At 33.5% G+C, this 23,221-nt stretch overlaps 1 protein-coding gene across 2 annotated transcripts in view; it reads left to right on the top strand.

Moving 5' to 3' along the window:
* Nucleotides 1–965: 965 nt before the first annotated feature.
* The window catches only part of LOC143246697 (putative serine incorporator), an 86,661-nt gene continuing 64,405 nt past the window's right edge, over nt 966–23,221 (top strand). The window contains exons 1-4 of one of the 2 annotated variants that reach the window (XM_076493785.1): nt 966–1,164; nt 10,757–10,921; nt 16,710–16,876; nt 17,970–18,052. In XM_076493785.1, the coding sequence (XP_076349900.1) occupies nt 1,129–1,164; nt 10,757–10,921; nt 16,710–16,876; nt 17,970–18,052 (451 nt within the window). In that variant the 5' untranslated portion in view covers nt 966–1,128. The remainder of the gene's footprint in view (nt 1,165–10,756; nt 10,922–16,709; nt 16,877–17,969; nt 18,053–23,221) is intronic. The other variant, XM_076493786.1, reaches the window with a different exon arrangement.

Here is a 23,221-nt window from a genome sequence, read left to right as displayed (position 1 = left end):
GTGTGAGAGGGACATCTGCAGCTTATTTTATTCCTATAACAGTATTTAAGCCTATTGATTTCCAAATGTTCCTCAGTTTTCGTCGTTTTAGTCCCGCGCTGGTAAAGCGGTAAGTCTACGGATTTACAACGTTAAAATCAGGTGCCCAGCATGGCCAGGTGGTTGAGGCATCTGACTCGTAATCCGAGAGTTGCGGGTTGGAATCCCCGTCACACCAAAAATGCTCGTCCTTTTAGCCGTGGGGGCATCATAACGATACGATCAATCCCACTATTCGTTGGTAAAAGAGTACTCCAAGAGTTGGCGGTGGTTGGTGATGACTAGCTGCCTTCCCTCTAGTATTACATTGTTAAATTAGGGACAGCTAGCGCAGATAACCCCCGAGTAGCTTTGTGCGAAATTCAAAACCAAACCAAAACAATTTCGACTGTCCCATTCTTCAAGCGGCCTGGCATGGCCAAGCGCGTAAGGCGTGCGACTCGTAATCCGAGGGTCGCGGGTTCGCGCCCGCGTCGCGCTAAACATGCTCGCCCTCCCTGTCGTGGGGGTGTATAATGTGACGGTCAATCCCACTATTCGTTGGTAAAAGAGTAGCCCAAGAGTTGGCGGTGGGTGGTGATGACTAGCTGCCTTCCCTATAGTCTTACACTGCTAAATTAGGGACGGCTAGCACAGATAGCCCTCGAGTAGCTTTGTGCGAAATTCTAAAACGAACAAAACGAAGCATTCTTCAAGCCAAACTAAAATTATTAAACAAATAAATAAAACAATTAAAGCAGCCTTTCATGTCCTAAAAATAATCTTTCATTAATCATGAATTAGCACAACCTCCGTTAATGAATAAATTCTTATAAAATAGAAATATTTCTGCCTGAAAAAACAAATTTAACAACGTTCGTTTGTGTATCTTCTGTTTCTACTTTCTTTGAACAATTACTGTACAACATCTACAGTTTCGACATTTTATTTCTCCGGCAGATGGCGAATACCAAAAGTTGTTGCTGTGTGGAGAAATGACATCATAGTGATCAATGTTTTACCGAGGTGTATAAACGTATGGTATTTTGTGAGCAGTGATTAAATTAACATTTGAACTGAAAGAAAGAAAGGTTAACACTTTGAAACGAAATGGGAGCTGTTTTAGGGATTTGTACAGCTGGCCAAGTAAGTAATTCTTTTGAACAAAATTAAAATGCTGTGCAATATATTAGAAACAAGTAAAACAATCTAATAGGACAATGACATTTCATTTGTAATCAAAGGTAGGCTTGCAAGATAGAACGTACGATACACTGACGTTAAGCCTACGTTGTACTAAAATCAAAACTAAGTCGTTAACTTGTAGTAGATAATGCCTACGTGTTAGTATGCATGTGATAGTAGTAAATAATAGAGCTGTTACTTGTAATAGTACCTTTTGTTGTGGTGCTGTGTGCTCAGAAAGAAAGAAAATGGGAAGTATAACGAGACATGAAGCATCTAACTTATTTCAACTTTAAGTGTACTCAGCTAGTCCCTAACACGGGCCTTTCTAGTGATGTTAAGTAGTTCAATAGTAGTGATGTAGGGCTATGTGCTTAGAAGTTAGAAATATTTATGCTTTATGAAGTTATTATAGTGGTTAGCTCTTCGGTTACTGTTAGGGCTAAAATGTATGTTAGCCATACATATGCCCTTTTCAGATTTGTACTATGGTTCATTGCAAAGAAATAATAAAATATCTGTAACAGAAATATACACTAAAAGATATAAGTTGGTTATGTTTTTGTAACAAGAAGTTTGAAACTTGAACTCAATACTATACTATCTGACATGTACAGTCCAAATGTAACACATCTTGAAATAATATTTCAAAACAACCCGTATAAATACTACACTTCTAGATCTGTGCAGAAGAATGTCACAAAATCTGCATGAAATGACTTGTGGAAAATAAACTACAAGGTTAGATGTAAAGTAGGGATGTTGAACATTTCTGCTTTATGGCTCTTAAAACAATAGATAATCAGTTAAAAACCTTGAAATCTGTTTATTATATAGAATACTTTATAATATTAATAAATATTAATATATTTATAATATATAATGCAGTAGCATTACTTATGTAGGGAAAACTTGGACTGTTCATCAAAAATCTTATTTTAAATATTTCTTCATTAGGTTACAGAACTTTACAGTACTATACAATGTTTCCTATTATAACAATATGTAATGACAACTTCTGGTATTGTCTATAAATATCATAGCAAAAACTTTTGTGTCAACCAATTTCACTGTGGTGACATACTTTTAAATTGAGTACCTGCATTTATAAGTATTATCAACTAGTATTAATCGTTAAAAAAATCACAATTCTAGCGTAAGTTATAGCATTATTACCCCTTGAAATTAGTTTCTTATACAAATTTAGTGTTTCTTTAAAAAAAAAACTTAAGTGCAAGGAGATATGGAAATGAACACCCAGTTATAGATAAACAATAAATTATTCAGTTCGAACCTCATTGTATTTAATAAAAAGTTTTGAGATAACGTGGTACCTATTGGTTCATCTCGGCTGTTCCACATCATAAATTAACCATAAAAAAACCTTTACAGCCAGATTTTATCATTCATATACTTAAAAGATTTTGCTTCAATTCATTTACATTTGTTTTCTGTACAACATCTGAAGGCAACTCACTTCAAAGAAAAATAAAACTGAAGATTACTCCTACTCTGCTGGAATTTATACTTGTGTTTCCTGGTCCTGTGGTTCTCACTGTTAAATATGATAAACAGGTGATGTGTCAACACTATCAGTTTCCTTTACAATCTTGGTTTTCACTGTTAAATATGACAAACAGGTGATGTGTCAACACTATCAATTCCCTTTACAATCTTGGTTCTCACTGTTAAATATGATAAACAGGTGATGTGTCAACACTATCAGTTCCCTTTACAATCTTGGTTCTCACTGTTAAATATGATAAACAGGTGATGTGTCAACACTATCAGTTCCCTTTACAATCTTGGTTCTCACTGTTAAATATGATAAACAGGTGATGTGTCAACACTATCAATTCCCTTTAGAATCGTTTGTTCTCACTGTTAAATATGATAAACAGGTGATGTGTCAACACTATCAGTTCCCTTTACAATCTTGGTTCTCACTGTTAAATATGATAAACAGGTGATGTGTCAACACTATCAATTCCCTTTACAATCTTGGTTCTCACTGTTAAATATGATAAACAGGTGATGTGTCAACACTATCAGTTCCCTTTACAATCTTTGTTCTCACTGTTAAATATCATAAACAGGTGATGTGTCAACACTATCAGTTCCCTTTACAATCTTGGTTCTCACTGTTAAATATGATAAACAGGTGATGTGTCAACACTATCAGTTCCCTTTACAATCTTGGTTCTCACTGTTAAATATGATAAACAGGTGATGTGTCAACACTATCAGTTCCCTTTACAATCTTGGTTCTCACTGTTAAATATGATAAACAGGTGATGTGTCAACACTATCAATTCCCTTTACAATCTTGGTTCTCACTGTTAAATATGATAAACAGGTGATGTGTCAACACTATCAATTCCCTTTAGAATCGTTTGTTCTCACTGTTAAATATGATAAACAGGTGATGTGTCAACACTATCAATTCCCTTTACAATCTTGGTTCTCACTGTTAAATATGATAAACAGGTGATGTGTCAACACTATCAGTTCCCTTTACAATCTTTGTTCTCACTGTTAAATATGATAAACAGGTGATGTGTCAACACTATCAATTCCCTTTACAATCTTGGTTCTCACTGTTAAATATGATAAACAGGTGATGTGTCAACACTATCAATTCCCTTTACAATCTCTGTTCTCACTGTTAAATATGATAAACAGGTGATGTGTCAACACTAACAATTCCCTTTACAATCTTGGTTCTCACTGTTAAATATGATAAACAGGTGATGTGTCAACGCTATCAGTTCCATTTTCAATCTTGGTTCTCACTGTTAAATATGATAAACAGGTGATGTGTCGACACTATCAATTCCCTTTAGAATCTTGGTTCTCACTGTTAAATATGATAAACAGGTGATGTGTCAACACTATCAATTCCCTTTACAATCTTGAACACCTCAATCAGATTCCTTCAAATACTTTTTTTTAAAAGAGAAAACAGTTTGAGAGATTTCAAGCTTTCTTTTGTATGACAACCCTTCTTTTCCAGTCATCATTCTAGTAATCTCTTCTGAACCATTTCCAATATCTTTCCTATAGTAAGGATCCCAAGACTGAACACAATGTTTCAAATGTTGCCTGACCAGTGACTTATACAATGAAACTATAATCTCTTTAGACTTGTATTAATCATTTCTGTCGATACAACCTGAAATTCCATTCATTCTACGACTAGTAACAACACACTGCTTGGATGATTTTAGAGACTGATCAACTTTAATATCAGGATTCCTTTCATTTGTAACATTGAAGTTATTTGCATGCAAATTATAATTCAAATTTTGGTTTTCCACATGCATTATTTTGCATTTATTATAATTTAAATATATCTGCCATTTATTTGCTTAACTCAACAAATGATCTAAATCCTTTTGTAAAGTAGTAGCATCCTCTTCACAGATAGAAACACCTTAATATCATCTGTAAGGTTAAGTAACTTATTGACTATTCCTTCATCTGTATCATTGATATAAGTCAAAAAGAGCAAAGGCCCCAAAACTGAGCCCTGAGATACCCCACTTGTGACCTTAATCCAGTTTGACAGAATTCTATTTGTAACAACTCTGTGCTGTTTTTCATCCGACCACTCTTCCATCCAAGTAGCTAATATATTCTCCATACCTATAGAGACAATTTGTTTAACAAGTCTTTTATGTGGTACCTTGTTAAATGCTTTCTGAAAATTCAGATACACAAAATCCACACCAATTACCCTCATCTACATAAGCAGTAACGTTTTCAAAGAATGTCAAAAGATTTATAAGGCAAGATTTTACATTAATGAAAATATGTTAACAATCCAATAAAATTCTAAACTTTCTTAAGTGTCTGTAAAACTTTTTTTTAAAGACTTTCCAAATGCAATTCCCACAGCTGATATAAGACATGGATCTATAATTACTGTGACAATTTTTATCACCATTATTGAAAAGAGGAGTTACATCAGCTAACATTTCCAACCCTCTGGCACCTGCCTATTATTCAAGGACTGACAAAAAATAACAGTAAGTGGCTCGTATATCCCATCTTTAACCTCCTGCAATACCCTTTGAGAAATATTATCTGGCCCAAGAGCCTTATTGCTTTTTAAACTTCCCAATTTTTTTCTTAACTAGTTGACAATAAATGTAATCATCTAGTTTGATCTTTCTTCATTTATCAGCTGTTAAAGATGTCAAATACTGCTTCCATCTTCATCAGCAAAAACCGAATAAAAAGGAAAATTTAATCACCAAACCATCTCGTAATCATCAGGTACTAGCCTTCCTTTATCATCCCTGAAGGATTATATTCCCATTCAGTGGTTTGTTCACACTTGAGGTACCTGAAAAATATGTATTTTAAGTTCTATATTTTCAGCCAGGCCTTTCTGACATGTCCTAATTTGATGTCCTAATTTCCTATTTCACCAACTTTCTTAATATTCTATAATCTTTTAAATCTGTTATACCATTCAATTTTATGTCTAAAACTCTTTGTGAGCTAACCTGTTCTTTGTTACTTGTAGCTACCCTTTTATATCTATAAAGCACATATTTAGGTTGGATATTTTAAAATTTTCCACATCTGATCAGAGTTTCCAAGTAATACATCTGCCTAATTCACAACAGATAATTCTGGTTGGATCCGTTCAAAATTTGTTTTGAAATTTGTAACTAAAATATAGTTATTTGTTATCTCCACATGCAGTAAAACATCAAATCTAATACATCAATGATCGCTTGTACCCGGATGTTCTCCAGTTTCTACCATCTTGAGCATTTCTGTGTTTGAAGTTAACAATTACTCTAAAACATCATTGTTTCTACTAGTTTCCTTGAAAAAACTGGTGATGAAAGCCATCCTGAATAGTTTCCTAAAACCTTTTTCCTCATGGTTTGATTCTAACATTTCCAAATCTCTATATCTAAAGTTAAATTATGACTTTATTAACAGCTGAAATTTTAATTTTGTTGCAAAGTGTTTCACTAATTTCATCAGTATCGTTTGATTGATGCAACAGATTCTGACTAAACACCTTTTCCCTTTATATCAACTAATATAAACCTAAATGGATTCAGTCTTCTTCCCTTTATATCAACTAATATAACCCTAAAAGGATTCAGTCTTCTTCCCTTTATATCAACTAATATAACCCTAAATGGATACAATCTTCTTCCCTTTATATCAACTAATATAACCCTAAATGGATTCAGGCTTCTTCTCTTTATATCAACTAATATAACCTTAAATTTATTCAATCTTCTTCCCTTTATATCAACTAATATAAACCTAAATGGATTCAATCTTCTTCCCTTTATATCAACTAATATAAACCTAAATGGATTCAATCTTGCTATTATTTTTGATGTCTTAACATAATGTAACTCGCATATACTCTTCGAAACAAGAAACACAAAATGGATATTTTTGTTATTTTAAAGAGAAATATATGTAATAACGTTACAAGCTCAGAGTATGTGATGTTACACGTGTTAAGGCACTGATTGTCAGACCAAAATGACAATAAAAGTTGTGCACTTTGAAAACAAAGGAAAACATCAGATTTTGCCAAAATGCATTCGTGTCCAATAAATGTGTTTGAGAGATCTGCATGTTCTGCACGTGCAACATGTGCAAAATCCATATAAAAGTGACGGTTCTCGGTTTCCATAGGTCAGTGTTAAGTCACTGACACGCGCAATACAGTTACGCCAAGACTGACAGAAGCACAACGCAGCAACGCCATTGGTCACTTGGAAGCAGGCGAATCTCAATCAGATGTTGCCAGAGCTGTGAATGTCCACCCAAGCACCATCACAAGGCTATGGAAATTTGGAATCGCCACCAACAACATGGATCGTGGACCGCCCACGATCTAGCAGACCTCGTGTGACTACGCCCGCACAAGATCGCTACATCTGGTTACGCCACCTTCGGATAGGACCACCACTGCAACGCCAACTGCCTCAACCATACCAGGGCCACCGAGGATTTCCGATCAGACTGTACGCAACCGCTCTACAAGATTCTTAGGCCCCATGTGCAACCCATCATGGTGAACGTCAACGATGTTTTTCAACATGACAACGCCCGTCCTCACACAGCCCGACTCACCACTGTCTTCTTAAGACACCACAACATCAACGTTCTTCCTGGCCCTCCAGATCACCAGATTTAAACCCCATCAACATCTTTGGGACGAAGTTGGACCGATGTTCTGCACGGCGACAACCTCAACCGCTGATTCTACCTCAGCTTGCAGCAGCTTTGCAGGCTGAGTGGACAGCCATTGCACAGGATGTGATTCGTCATCTCATCGCCCATGGGCAGGAGATGCCAAGCAGTTATTGATGCTCACGGGGGGCATACTCATTATTGACGTTGAGTGACGTTAAACTTCAACTAGTGAGCGTGGACTTCGCCTTTGCAGGCTTTGGATGTTCAGCAGTGAATGTGCAAAGTTTCACACATGTCATACAGAACAACCCAGAATAAACTTGTTAACAATTTGTCTCAAATTTTGCCTTTTATGCTTTTTTTTTTGAAGAGTTCATTACATGTAAGGCCACTCCACCCTTCTTATATTAATACTCTATTCCTAGTAAACAGATTGTAATCCTGTTTTAAAAGACATCTACAAAATCATCTGTGTTTAACCGTGTTTCAGTTATTCCCATAACACCAGAGTGTTTCATTTCTACTAATTCTTTAAAGTCATCTATTTTATTTCTTATATATACCTCTAACATTACCATGGTAACTATTAAGTCTATCCTTATGACCACTATATCCATTTTCTATGCTAAACTCTTCTCTGTCTCATTATTTGTTGCATTTAGTTTTTTTTTGTTTCCCACCACTTTGATACACAGTACAGTTCTGAGTTAAACTTCCCTTACTGTTAAGAGCCTTTGCAAACAGTCCAGTTCCTACCATATTTAGTGTAAACCATCCATTCAAAAAAGCTCTTTCCATTGAACTGACTAAGTTAATTTTGAGCAGTTTTCCTGACAAAATGAAGTTATGGCCTTTTTATTTGAATGCCTTTATCAATCCCTTGTACTTATTAACCTGTCTGACCTGTCTTTCCCTATATCGTTATCCCTTATGTGTATTACAAAAACTGTATCTCTGCTATCCCTCTTCCTGCTATCTTCTGTTCTGTCATCTGTAATTTCCACCTGTGTCTTCAGGTAGCATAACCTGATTCTTTTATAATTACCCCACAGACTATTATATCCACATCCTACTCTGACCCTTCCTTCCAGTAGTTCCTCATCTGCAGAAGTCAAGGGCTGAAATTTGTTGCCCAGCAGAGTAGCCTCATTATAACTAAATTCATTACTTTCTGTGCTAATAATAATCTAACTTCTTCAGATGTATGTAAAATCTTACACTACTCCTGAATTAGTGCTACCATTATACAGTCTGTCTCTTGTTTCTACTTTGATTAGGATAGCCTCCAACTTCTCCATTCTACAAACTCTACATAAAAAATTGCACATCTGCAGTACTAGCTTTAAAGTACATGCCAGTCCTGAATTCTTAAGTAAAATCCACTCGCAACACCCATTACACCAAACAAACTGTGAATGCTAACTCTCATACTAGTCCTAACCATTGTATTTATACTTGATGTCTGTCGTTAACCCTGTTACTGTTAAACCTAACATTTAAGAACAAATATTTTTCATCACTACTTTGTTGCAATACTAAAGTAATAAAGTTTTCTCTGCTTATCAGTAAAAGTGTTAATACCCATACCAGCTGTTCATACCCATACCAGCTGTTAATACCCATACCAGCTGTTCCAAGATACATCTTTGTTTCAAGCGGGTTTCTCGTCATCAAGTACAACCCACCTCCATCTGTAACAGCATAAACTGAATTTAAACTAATGGGTCTAAGTTAAAGTATACAAGGTAATTCTTCAAACATCAGGAGACAGTAAACCAGTTTTCTATATTTTATTTAATAAAACAAATCTATCCTGCTTTACGATGTACTGAAAAGTTGAAATATACATAAGCCTAAAGTACTATTACGTGTACTAAGCCTACTTTAATGTTGTAGTAAAATTTACACCACTAAACTTTAACTTAAAAATCTTCATTGTCTTGTCTTTATATACCAAAATTACTATACGTAGTTGTTATTGCGTTATTTAATTCAAATTACTAAAGTTTATAGTGCAGATATTCAATAACTTTCAGAAATTATTTAGAATTTGGTTATAAGTACAACATTCATATGCTTATTAAAACAATGTATTAAAAAGTAAACAAACAAGTTTTCAAAACAGAAGTAAATGTAGGTATGGTTAATATCTATATTTTAAACGGGATAGTGGATGACATTTGTATCGTCTCTACATATTAACACATATTACTATGTGTTACATAGTAGGGAGTAACATTCCACAACACTGTGTGTCTGTGTTACATAGTAGGGAGAGATACAACTTCCATCGCTGCCATATTGTGTGCACTGTTTTAGAAAAATCAAAACAGCACATGAAACGATACAAAAACTCTACATGTTAAGAAACCAAATAAACACAGCCACAAAACTATGTTCACCCGATTAAAATTAATGATGAAATCGATAAAGTAAAACAACACTTCATCAAGACGGACAAATTTCCTCCAAAAACCATTGAAAAAATTACACACACACCTGGATCAACAACACAGTCAACTACAAACAAACAATAATAAATTCCAAGAAACAACAAACTACAAAACCTTGTACTGCTACATACCACGTTTCCGATCTCAGCGAAAAAATAACTAACATTTGGAAAAAACTCATATCAAAACATAACATTCCAGAAAACACCAAATTTGTTTAAAAACTAGATACAAAACTGAAGTCCATACTATGTAAAAACAATGACATACACAACACCAACATTATTTATAAGATACAGTGCACAAACTGTCACATCTGTATTGGAGAAACAAGCAGAAAAATGGAAACTAGATTCAAGAACACAAACACCTTCACACATTTTTGAATGCTACAAATAAAGTAAATACAACATAACCGTATAAAAGACCTAGGTACTATAAAGGGAAACAAATGTAGAATTCAAGAAGCCTTACTTATACAATAACTCAAACTGAAATTCCTTTATACTGGTTCAATACCTTTATAACTATACCAATTAATAACCTAACATCTAACTGCAACGCCCCCTACAATTTCATACCCATTTACATTTTTGTTCCTGAGATGTACCCAGCAACGGTAAGTTGCAAACTTTGTTAACCTGAAGATGTTCTAAGAAGGTCGAAATATTGTTCTGTACTTTATTTTAATTAAAGTTTTAATAACCATACCAGCTATCTTGAGAATAAATATTTTAACACATAGTTTGGTATAATGAACTACTTAGAAGATCCTTTTCTAAGTAAATTTTGTTTTAGTATAATGTTGTCGTGGTGGGTTAACAACCAATAAATAATGCTCAGTTTTGGTTTCTGTTTTTTAAGCTGGACCTGTATGACACTTTTAATGTCTAAGGGTACACAATGTTTTATTTCAGTTGGCTTGCTGCTGTGGAAGTGCAGCCTGTAGTCTCTGTTGTTCAGCATGTCCATCATGCAAAAACTCTACATCTACAAGAATTATGTATGCTATAATGCTACTACTTACAACTATTGTAGCATGTGTGATGCTGTCACCATCAGTGAAAGATGGCTTGGATAAAGTAAGTGTCTAAATTTCTTATCTACTTAGAACATAATTTTGATTTGTGAAGAAGTGGATTTTATCTCCAAGATAAACAGAACAAACTAATATAACCAAGAGACTTCTGAGGTGTTATTGGTTTTATGGCCAAGAATATCATTATTAGTAGTGTACCAAAGTGATGGAACAATACTTTCTAATCCGTATATGTAGATACCCAAGAAAAGTATGTCTGATTAGCTATGCTAATGGCCAGGTTATAATTTAGTTTAGCTATAGATCTATTCTGATTGGAAAATATGTACTGTGTGGTAAGGTAAAAATAGTAATGACTTTTGACTCAATATAAAAGTGATTTTACTTACATGGACACCATCTCCCATGTGAAAAGTAATTAAAAGGTATTTACAGTATGTGAAAATGAAGTGGTCAAAGAACTATGGGGTGACCCGTAAGTCCCTACCCATCCATATATCTTATGTATCCAGTGTATTTGTGTGCTGTCCCTCATTCTCGCTGCATAATATTATGCAACGCCATGTTCTGTGAGACATTTTCCTCAACTTAGCAGGGGTTATTGTACCAAATGCTGCGGTAACAGTTGCCTTCAACTCATCATTAGTATTATAACGTTGTTTAGACACAATGTCCTTTATAACATATGGATGGGTAGGGACTTACTGGCCACCCTGTACAGTTCATTATGATGTATTGGCTCCAGTTTTCTTAAACTTTTAAATTAGATTAATCAACCACAAGAAGAAATGTTACTAGTTTCCTTAAACTTTTAAATTAAATAATCAACAAGAATAAATGTTACTAGTCCATAAGTTGTACTTTTGTATGCAACAAATTATACAATTCCCATATTCAAAAGTATGTTTAAACATTTGTTTTAAGATGTATATATTTGTTTTTTGACATTTTAAGTGGATGTGTTTCTGAATAAATTAACAGTACATAGTTATTGATATTAAGAACCAAATTTGAAGGGTTTATGCATCAGTATTCTATTTTTTATTTGTTATGGAATGTCATCACTGTTTAACTCATTTAACTTATGTTAATAAAAGTGCTTGTTTTTTATATTCCAGTGTTCTGTTTAACTATAACACTGAAAGAACAAAATTCTAATTATTTTCATGAGTCATTACACTAATGTGGTAAACTTGGTAATTGTGAATTAATGAAAAATTGTAACAAAATAGTTTTGATTATTAGAACAACCAGGAAAATACAATTGATTAGTTGATTGTTTTCATGACATAAATTCATTGGATTTTAATGTCAAATAATAGATTACTTGACATTGTCAGTGTAATTTATGCTTAAGGATAATTAATATATTAATTGCCCAGTTAGCAGTGATGTAGTTTTTGCTATATACATAGCAACTAATTCATAGGTATAGGGACTCTTAAAGGCACTTAAAATAAGGGGCCACAATGATAGGAACTCAGTTGTGAATTAATTATAGGGTGAAATTCTAATTAAGAAAATTTTTTGCATGGAAAGCATATACTTAAACAGGACAAGGACAAACTTCTATGAAAGAACCTATAACCAAATTGTAAGGACAGCTTTAAACCAGTGGTAAGGGCCAAAATAAGAAATAGTGTAAGAAAACTATTCAGAATATTTAAGGCCATGCTAAGTTGTTACTGTTGTAATGTTAGAAATATAAGAAATATAATAGATCACCTTAGAGTGGTGGTAGGAATGAAGGATATAATGGGAGTTACTGAAACTTTTAGATGTTTAACCTGTTGACTGCCAAGTATTTCAGCTGATACAGCAATTCCGAACCAAGTTCAAAATACAACTCTAATGCTTCTTCATTTTGTAACCTTTTTCGTGACGCCATTTTGGATCGAAAGTGAAACAATTTGTAAGTAGGTCAAATGCATGTATGGTGCTGGCATCTAGTGTTAAAGTTAGGTATTTGAGCAATACTACCTTTTTTTTTTTAATTGGCACCCCTCATTGATTTCTGTCTTAAGTACTGTGCAGATGAACCAAAGATTAACTTTGTGCTTAAGTGAGAACAAGTGTTTAATTGAATTGTAAAAAAAACAAAACAAAATTATTGGAACTAGTAAAACTTAATGCACCATTATATGCTTTAGAAAACAAAATTTCCCAGAAGGTTGCCTGGAGAGGTCACCTGTTTTAACAATTTGCATCAGTATACAGTGTTGTCTGTATGTCAGTTAGTCGATACGAAAATGACACCACGAGAGAGGTGAAACACTGCAATATGCACTGTTGTGACAGCAGTAAAGTGTGCACATACCAGAAATTAAGAGAATAATTCTTCACGTGAAAGGCTGAAACAACATTACTAGTGAACTTGAAAAGCAAGATTTAAAAATATATGTAACTCATAATTTTGGTTTTACTTATTCCTGAAACAGAACACCTTTGGAGACTTTGAGGAAGTACATACAATAGTACTATATGCTAATCCATTCGGTATTGTGTACATGTCATCTTGTATTGAAAACCTTTGACTTCTGAGCATAATATATGCTTTTAATAACATTGTGTTTTGATTGAGTTTTAACAGTACTAATTAAGAATTCAATAAAATGTTTTTGGAAGTATTAAGTTCAACGTGATTGAAACGAGTGCTTTTGTTTTCAAATTAATTTTTCAGTAACTAAAATGATGGTTTTGAATAAATACATGAAAACAATGATTTTGTCACCTGCATGAGTCAGCTGAAAATATCAGGTTTGTTTTGTTTAAAACAATAGAATAAGTATTGATTTTGTTTTATCATTTTGTGCACCTTGCCTGACAGAACAAGTTCAATATAAAGTTAACACCAGGTCATGATAAATGTATTATATAAAGTTAACACCAGGTCATGATAAATGTATTATATAAAGTTAACACCAGGTCATGATAAATGTATTATATAAAGTTAACACCAGGTCATGATAAATGTATTATATAAAGTTAACACCAGATTATGATAAATGTATTATGTAAAGTTAACACCAGATTATGATAAATGTATTATATAAAGTTAACACCAGATTATGATAAATGTATTATATAAAGTGAACACCAGATTATGATAAATGTATTATGTAAAGTTAACACCAGATTAAGATAAATGTATTCTTTAATCTCTTCACTGAGTAAGTGAGTGCTGTTTGATGTGCCACATAATTTTGAAGGAACTGTGCAGCAGGTAACAAGTTTTTATGTTTGAATTATATACTTTAGTGCTGGTATAATTATTAATCTTAACATTACCAATATAGCACATGTGATTTGTATGGCTTCTGAAAAACAAGAAGAGAATCCATACAGTTGCAACTGTATTATGTTTAATAATTTTGTGATGTATGCAGCGTGGAACTATGTAGAGGTATACCTGTATCCATTCTTTAAAAACAAAATCTTTCAATTCAAACTGCCGTATTTTAAAGAGCTTTATACTGTAATGGTTTATTAACCCTTGCATATAACACTTTACATACATTTTAGTTTCAGTATTACTTTCTGTTGTGCTTTTTAGTTAGATAAGTGTGGAGTGTATAAATCTGTTATAATTGTATGGATGGACTAATTCTTCTAAAGCTTTTCATACCGTAAAGCAAACGTAAAATACATGTTGGTTTTTATGGATATAAAGACTTGTTATCCACGATGTTCACTTAAACCTCGTGTTTCAGGCCAACAGTTACCTGTGGTATTAGTTTCTGTTCTTTGTGTTTTAAGATGGAGAAATTTTTGACCCAGTTCTTTTTTGAAAAATGATGTTGTTAGTACATTCTAGTTTATATGATTGTTAGTTTGAAAAATGATGTTAGTACATTCTAGTTAATATGATTGTTAGTTTGAAAAATGATGATGTTAGTACATTCTAGTTAATATGATTGTTAGTTTGAAAAATGATGTTAGTACATTCTAGTTAATATGATTGTTAGTTTGAAAAATGATGATGTTAGTACATTCTAGTTTATATGATTGTTAGTTTGAAAAATGATGTTAGTACATTCTAGTTAATATGATTGTTAGTTTGAAAAATGATGTTGTTAGTACATTCTAGTTAATATGATTGTTAGTTTGAAAAATGATGTTAGTACATTCTAGTTAATATGATTGTTAGTTTGAAAAATGATGTTAGTACATTCTAGTTAATATGATTGTTAGTTTGAAAAATGATGATGTTAGTACATTCTAGTTTATATGATTGTTAGTTTGAAAAATGATGTTAGTACATTCTAGTTAATATGATTGTTAGTTTGAAAAATGATGTTGTTAGTACATTCTAGTTTATATGATTGTTAGTTTGAAAAATGATGTTAGTACATTCTAGTTTATATGATTGTTAGTTTGAAAAATGATGTTGTTAGTACATTCTAGTTTATATGATTGTTAGTTTGAAAAATGATGTTGTTAGTACATTCTAGTTTATATGATTGTTAGTTTGAAAAATGATGTTGTTAGTACATTCTAGTTTATATGATTGTTAGTTTGAAAAATGATGATAGTACATTCTAGTTTATATGGAACTTAGGATGATATGAATTATCTTATTTATTCCTGTCGTGAGTTTTTATGATTGTTTGTTTGAAAAATGATGATGTTAGTACATTCTAGTTTATATGGAACTTAGGATGATATGAATTATCTTATTTATTCCTGTCATGAATTTTTATGATTGTTAGTTTGCTGTGTATATTGGCTGTCTATATTTCTAGGATAAATTATTCATAGGTAGAACAAGTTGTCATTTTTATCAATTGAAATAAAAAAATTGATTTTTAAGCAAAAACTATAAATGTTGTTCAGCTCTATGAGTTTGTCAACAGTTATTTGATAGTTTTGTAAAGAAACAGTGTTCAACATGAAATACATTGAATTTGATTTATAGTGTTATTTTTAGTTTGTGATGAAAATAAATATTTTCTTTGATTAAGTTTTGTACACTGGATTTATAGTTTTAAATTAACAGGAGTACCTTTAATTAAGCTTGTAGGCAAATAGTAAAAACAGCACAGCTATAATGCATGCAATGTAAGCCTCTTAAAGTTTAGTAGTATATAAAAATAATTTGTATATATAGCCAGTTTTTAAAGCAGTGAAATGTTTGTTGATTTATTACTATATTTTGTAAAAGAAAAGAGATACTTAATTAGAAATGTGTGCACTCTTTATCGGATGTTAATACTTTACACTGCGTAGTTTTAGGGTATTCAACACACAGTTAAAATAATTTTTAATGGTGAATATTTATGCTTTTTATTTATTTTATAAGAATATTCTTTTGTATCGGTCTTATTTCAACTCCCTCAAGTGATGGCTGAAGTCTCAATATGACAAGTATTCTACTGTCTTCTATTTTGTTAATGTTCATCTCTTACTGAAAATTAAAATGTTCAATATGAGGAATGCACCACATTGAAAGCTCACCATTTTTTGGTTTTGAAAATTTTCATTATATTTTGCACACATGTGCCTGGTCAAACTTTTTCTTTCTTAATTCAAGCTTGTCACTTTCATGGTATAATGGAAGAATATAAATATGTAGAAAATCTACTGAAAATTACACAAAATTTGGTATACACTTTATCTATGGTAAGTAATTTTGTACTAGTAAAAATAATATAAATTGTACATGATGTTATCCAGTAGTTGCAGACTTAAACATTTGTATCAGTACTTTAAAACCTGTATGTTTGTTTTTGATGTGAAGCTTGTTGTAGTAAGTCCTGAGTCTTGGTTTTGTTTCTGTATAGTTGTGTACATTTTAAGTATTTGAGTTTTGAGTAAATTGGATTCTTTCATAGGCACCCTTTTGTAGTGACAACTCTGTTTACAAAGTTATGTGTCAGGATGTTGGATATCTAGCAGTGTATCGGATCTGCTTTGCCATGACACTTTTCTTCATTCTCTTTTCTCTCATTATGATTGGGGTTAAGTCATCAAAGGATCCACGGTCTGGTATACAAAATGGGTAAGAACTGTAATAATTATCTAACTATTTTATCTGATAGCTTTGTAAGTTTGCTTTCTTTGATACAATAATTATGATGTTTCTACAACTTGCTATCTCACTGAACTGTTTGGTGTATTCTTAATTATTCTTAGTTGTATTTTGGTAATAATTAAGACTCTGGCATATTTGGAAGAAATGGTATGATACATAAGCTGTTTATAAGTTGGTTGCTATAATCATTAGAATGAATGAGAAAAATTGATGTTTGTGTAAGAAATTTTTCAGTCTAAAGTACTGATAGCTACTGTTGGTTATTCTCCAGAAACACTCGAAATATTTCAAGCTTGGAAGAGTTTTTTGGTTAAAATGTATTTTGGAATCAAGAAATTGATAATACTCATAAGAACCTGTGTGAAAATCCATTAAGTAGTTTATTTTGCATAGGTGATGTTGTAGTTAAATTTTATATATTTATATGTGTGTGTGTGTGTGTTTTATATATATGCATGTGTGTCTAAAGGTGTTTTAATACCTATATGTTCAAGCATTTTGTGTAACCCTTATGTATGTGTCCAGATTAGGATGCAAAATGATTTTGCATTGGCTTAGATGCTGTGTAAAACTTGTGCATGGCATGCAGAAGTGGTCAGTGTCATTGTTTAACAATATCTTTTATTAGAAGCTCCAAACTTCTGAAAGATTTTCATTACACTGTTTATAGATGCTGTGTAAAACTTGTGCATGGCATGCAGAAGTGGTCAGTGTCATTGCTTAACAATATCTTTTATTAGAAGCTCCAAACTTCTGAAAGATTTTCATTACACTGTTTATAGATGCTGTGTAAAACTTGTGCGTGGCATGCAGAAGTGGTCAGTGTCATTGTTTAACAATATCTTTCATTAGAAGTTCCAAGCTTCTGAAAGATTTTCATTACACTGTTTATAGATGCTGTGTAAAACTTGTGCGTGGCATGCAGAAGTGGTCAGTGTCATTGTTTAACAATATCTTTCATTAGAAGCTCCAAACTTCTGAAAGATTTTCATTACACTGTTTATAGTGTATGAAGTGTTCACAACATTGAAACACAACCTGTTTTTTTCTGCTTATTTAGGTTTTGGGCCATAAAGTACTTGATTCTTATAGGTGGTATTGTTGGTGCTTTCTTTATCCCAGAAAGAAATACATTTGGCAGAGGTTAGTAGTCTTCATAATTTTTATCCTAAAAGTTTATACTTAGCTACAAGCTAAATATAATATACACAAGTTTGTCTACACATTTGTACACATGAAGTATTTGCACTATAGCTTTTGATACAGCATGTGTATCTTCATAAAGTTCAGAAGACTTTTAGTAAAGATTACAAGTATTTTATATAAAAAAATCAGATTTTTTAATAAAATATTTTTAATATAGATTTTTTTGTGAAAATAGTTTTCCATTGCTAGTCTGAGTGCAAAGTGATTTCTTGTTATGATTAAAAACAACTGTTCTTTGTTCCAAAAATCTCAAATATTATTTGTGTAATCTTTAAAACTCAAATATTTTTCAAATGTTTGTTTTCAGTAAGACTTTATATTTTGTTATTTTCTTACACTCTAGGCCTGGCATGGCCAGGTGGGTTAAGGTGTTTGACTCATATCTGAGTGTTGTGGGTTTGAATCCCCGTCACACCAAACATGCTTCTCCTTTCAGCTATGGGGTCATTATAATGTGTCAGTCAATTGCACTATTGATTGGTAAAAGAGTAACCTAAGAGTTGGCAGTGGGTAGTGATGACTAGCTGCCTTCCCCCTAGTCTTACACTGCTAAATTAAGGATGGCTAGTACAGATAGCCCTTTTGTAGCTTTGTGCAAAAAATTCCAAAACAAAGAAACAATGTGCACTCTAACTATGTGGGGTCTATCACTTGACCAACCTCACAATCATCATGAAAGAATTAGGAAATATAAATTATGCTTTTTTCATGTTAGAGTGGCTACATATTATAACATGAAAATACAAATGTTTAGTCTGAGCAGCTTAAGTTTCCTAATGCTATATATTTACATATATATTTACTTTTTATTATATTAACCTACCTGTCATGTATAGATAACATTACATGACTTGCATTGACTTGGTGCATGTGCACTTGTTACATATTCAGTTATATACAACTTTAGTCTTCCCTGAGTTGTCTGTGTTTTAGTGAACCAGTATTTTGTAATATAGTCACATTTAAATTATTATACATTATATACACTTGTATAGATTATTGCTATTTAGAAGTAAATTATTAAACTTGATTTTTTTTTAAAATATAGAACAATAAATCAAGAAGTGAAGCAAACAATTATCTTTTCTCACTACGGCCTTTGTACTCAGTTGTTACTGGAGATGAGTTGCTAAGCCTTTTAAAATTTCACATGTGGATGATATCAAACACATTTTTTGGGGATTTATATATGTACAGTTGAATGATCAAAAATCATAAATTACTACACTGATACCATATAATTCCACTATAATTTATTAAGCATAGCAACTAATATATTTTGATTTAAAAGAGAAAAAGAATCTTTGAGCACACTAAAGACACAACCTACCTCCTTGGAAACTTGGATCAAAAGAACATGGTAGCCTTTTCAAAGATTACAATGGTGGAGAAAACCACTTTGGGGACATTCAAAACTGTTGATTGGTTATTCACATTACATACTATAGTAAGAGTACATAAGGGACCATTTCATAAAATGGAGAGAATTGAACTTTAAGTACATAACCCATATTTCAGCAAAATAAAAAGATGCGAGGTTCTTATTTTATGTTCAGTATTAGTGAGTTGAGTTCCTAATTTGTACAAAACTATAGGCTTAGTATTTTGACTTGACAAACATCTAATTTTAAACAGTGAGGCATACCATATGACTCACTAAACTGTATATTTAGATGTGTTCATTTAATACTCACTTTTAAATTAAGAAATCAACTTGTATATAATATTAAAACTTGAATTATAAGCTACAGTTTGATTCCAAATTTACTGACATAAATTCATAAAATAGTAGTTCAATAAAATTTTGAATGCAAGTCAACAAACATGATGACATAGCCTTTGACCCATGACACATAGTGAAAGGGTTAAATGTTAAACTGTATTACAGTAATACTAAAAAGAACTAAAGATTTGGTTAGTTATGAAGGACAATGCTTTTTTCATTATAAGTGAAAAGGATGAACGCAGAATCGTACAACAATTTAAAAATGTGTTGCCATTTTACTCGCTGTTAGTTTAGTGTCTGTATCCGAGATTCAGTGATTTACATTAATTGTGGTCTTTCCTCAGTGTAGAGGCAAAGATTCAAGATTAGGAATACTCCTGGAATGGCATTACCAGATGAATGAAGATGTTATAAGTACATTGATTGTTTCCTGCACACAAATTTCTATAATACATGTATTTAATGGTATTTTATTATACCACGCTTTAGCATACACACATACACAGTGCATAATGAAATGAGAGAGAAAATAGAATGTTATACCTTAAGATAATCTGTGAATTTAATGTCTGATTTTCTTAAAAATGCAAATGGACTTCTCAATGGTATCTTTGCTTTTGCTGACATATTCAAGCAACTAGGGATTTTGATGAGTACTCTCAAAGTTTCTCAGTTTTTCCAAACATCCCATGTTTGTACCTGCATCATCTTCCTCGTCTGGAAAAGCAGTAAGGGTTTGTTCTCTGGCATAAGCTAGCAGTTTCTCGTCTGTCTGTGTAGTTCTCTTAGTGATGACATCATCAAAGTTTGCATGCTCTTCGCTGGTGATGTCTGTGTAGTTCTCTTAGTGATGACATCATCAAAGTTTGCATGCTCTTCGCTGGTGATGTCTGTGTAGTTCTCTTAGTGGTGACATCATCAAAGTTTGCATGCTCTTCGCTGGTGATGTCTGTGTAGTTCTCTTAGTGATGACATCATCAAAGTTTGCATGCTCTTTGCTGGTGATGTCAAAATTATCGTTAACTTCAGTATCACGTTTATCACCATTTTCAGTCAGACCATCTAAAAACCTCATTTAACAAACACTTCTTAATTGTTGAAGGTGATATGCTATTTCGTGCACTCTTTAACCACATGATAGCATCCAGCATGTCAACCTTCTTGGACAGGTCTGTTGCATGTGCAGAATCACCCATGTGAAATAAAATGTGTTGCCCAAGCAGTTTTCTGTAGTGCATTTTAATGTTCTATATAAACCTCAGAGTGACTGACAGTTAAGGGGAGGAGCATGGAAATCTACCTCGAGGATCGTTCTTCCACAGCTGGGTTCAACCTGTCAAGTCTGATGGTGGAAGAGGTATGGTTCAAATAAGGCCTGATCTCACAACACATTGGCTGTCCTACAGCTTTGGTGCATCTATTCACACACACATGGCCTGATCTCACAACACATTGGCTGTCCTACAGCTTTGGTGCATCTATTCACACACACATGGCCTGATCTCACAACACATTGGCTGTCCTACAGCTTTGGTGCATCTATTCACACACACATGGCCTGATCTCACAACACATTGGCTGTCCTACAGCTTTGGTGCATCTATTCACACACACATGGCCTGATCTCACAACACATTGGCTGTCCTACAGCTTTGGTGCATCTATTCACACACACATGGCCTGATCTCGCAACACATTGGCTGTCCTACAGCTTTGGTGCATCTATTCACACACACATGGCCTGATCTCACAACACATTGGCTGTCCTACAGCTTTGGTGCATCTATTCACACACACATGGCCTGATCTCACAACACATTGGCTGTCCTACAGCTTTGGTGCATCTATTCACACACACATGGCCTGATCTCACAACACATTGGCTGTCCTACAGCTTTGGTGCATCTATTCACACACACATGGCCTGATCTCACAACACATTGGCTGTCCTACAGCTTTGGTGCATCTATTCACACACACATGGCCTGATCTCACAACACATTGGCTGTCCTACAGCTTTTGTGCATCTATTCACACACACATATATACCTGCTTTTTCTGTCTTTGTGATACAATTATGGCTTCTTTCCTCTTCCATTGCCCCATATGGGCAAAGACTGGACCATGGATGAAATAGTCTCTCATGGGTGTGTCCCTGCCATGGAGTGTTACATCCCATGGACTTCCTTCAGATGCTTTCTGAAGGGAGATCATCTAGGTAATTTCTGCACTAATTCCTTCATCTTAATGTGAGATAATGGTGATTTTATGTAAAGATATCACATTGTTTCATGAGAGATTATGTGGTAGTTTATACAAGGCTGCTGGCTTACAGATTTCTTTGGCAGAGTGCAAAAAATAGTTCAGGAAGATATCAATGAGTATGTCTATGAACTTTCAGTGCTACAATTTGTTTTGATACCTGCAGTAGGCAGAGCACAGATAGCCCATTGTGTGGCTTTGTGCTTTCAATGCTACAATTTGTTTGATACCTGCAGTAGGCAGAGCACAGATAGCCCATTGTGTGGCTGTGTGCTTTCAGTGCTACAATTTGTTTTGATACCCAGAGTCGGCAGAGCACAGATAGCCCATTGTGTGGCTGTGTGCTTTCAGTGCTACAATTTGTTTTATACCTGCAGTAGGCAGAGCACAGATAGCCCATTGTGTGGCTGTGTGCTTTCAGTGCTACAATTTGTTTTGATACCTGCAGTAGGCAGAGCACAGATAGCCCATTGTGTGGCTTTGTGCTTTCAGTGCTACAATTTGTTTTGATACCTGCAGTAGGCAGAGCACAGATAGCCCATTGTGTGGCTGTGTGCTTTCAGTGCTACAATTTGTTTTGATACCTGCAGTAGGCAGAGCACAGATAGCCCATTGTGTGGCTGTGTGCTTTCAGTGCTACAATTTGTTTTGATACCTGCAGTAGGCAGAGCACAGATAGCCCATTGTGTGGCTGTGTGCTTTCAGTGCTACAATTTGTTTTGATACCTGCAGTAGGCAGAGCACAGATAGCCCATTGTGTGGCTGTGTGCTTAACTTCAAATAAACAAACAAGGAATAAAAATGTTAACTTTCATACAAGATATTTCCAGTATTGGCTTTGTACTGTTTGACTTCTACTCCAAGGTATATGTGAATATTAGAGCAACAACACTATTTTGATATTCAGACATGTACGAGTTTATTTGCACAAGGAGTTTGTTTGGTATATACTAGTAATGAGCTTGGAGCTCAGATATTTTAAAGCTTTCCAACAGATTGTAATGTAAAACTTATTGTATGTGAATATTTGAAGTTTTCTCATTACCGTTAACAAAATAACATGAGTCGTTAGATTTTTACAGTAGTTCCGAATTAAATGTGACGTATTTCAGTTACCC

Source organism: Tachypleus tridentatus, chromosome 3, assembly GCF_004210375.1.
Source record: "Tachypleus tridentatus isolate NWPU-2018 chromosome 3, ASM421037v1, whole genome shotgun sequence".
Taxonomy (NCBI): Eukaryota; Metazoa; Arthropoda; class Merostomata; order Xiphosura; family Limulidae; genus Tachypleus; species Tachypleus tridentatus.
Note: the sequence above shows the minus strand (reverse complement) of the source record. Positions and strands in the feature narration are given on the sequence as shown.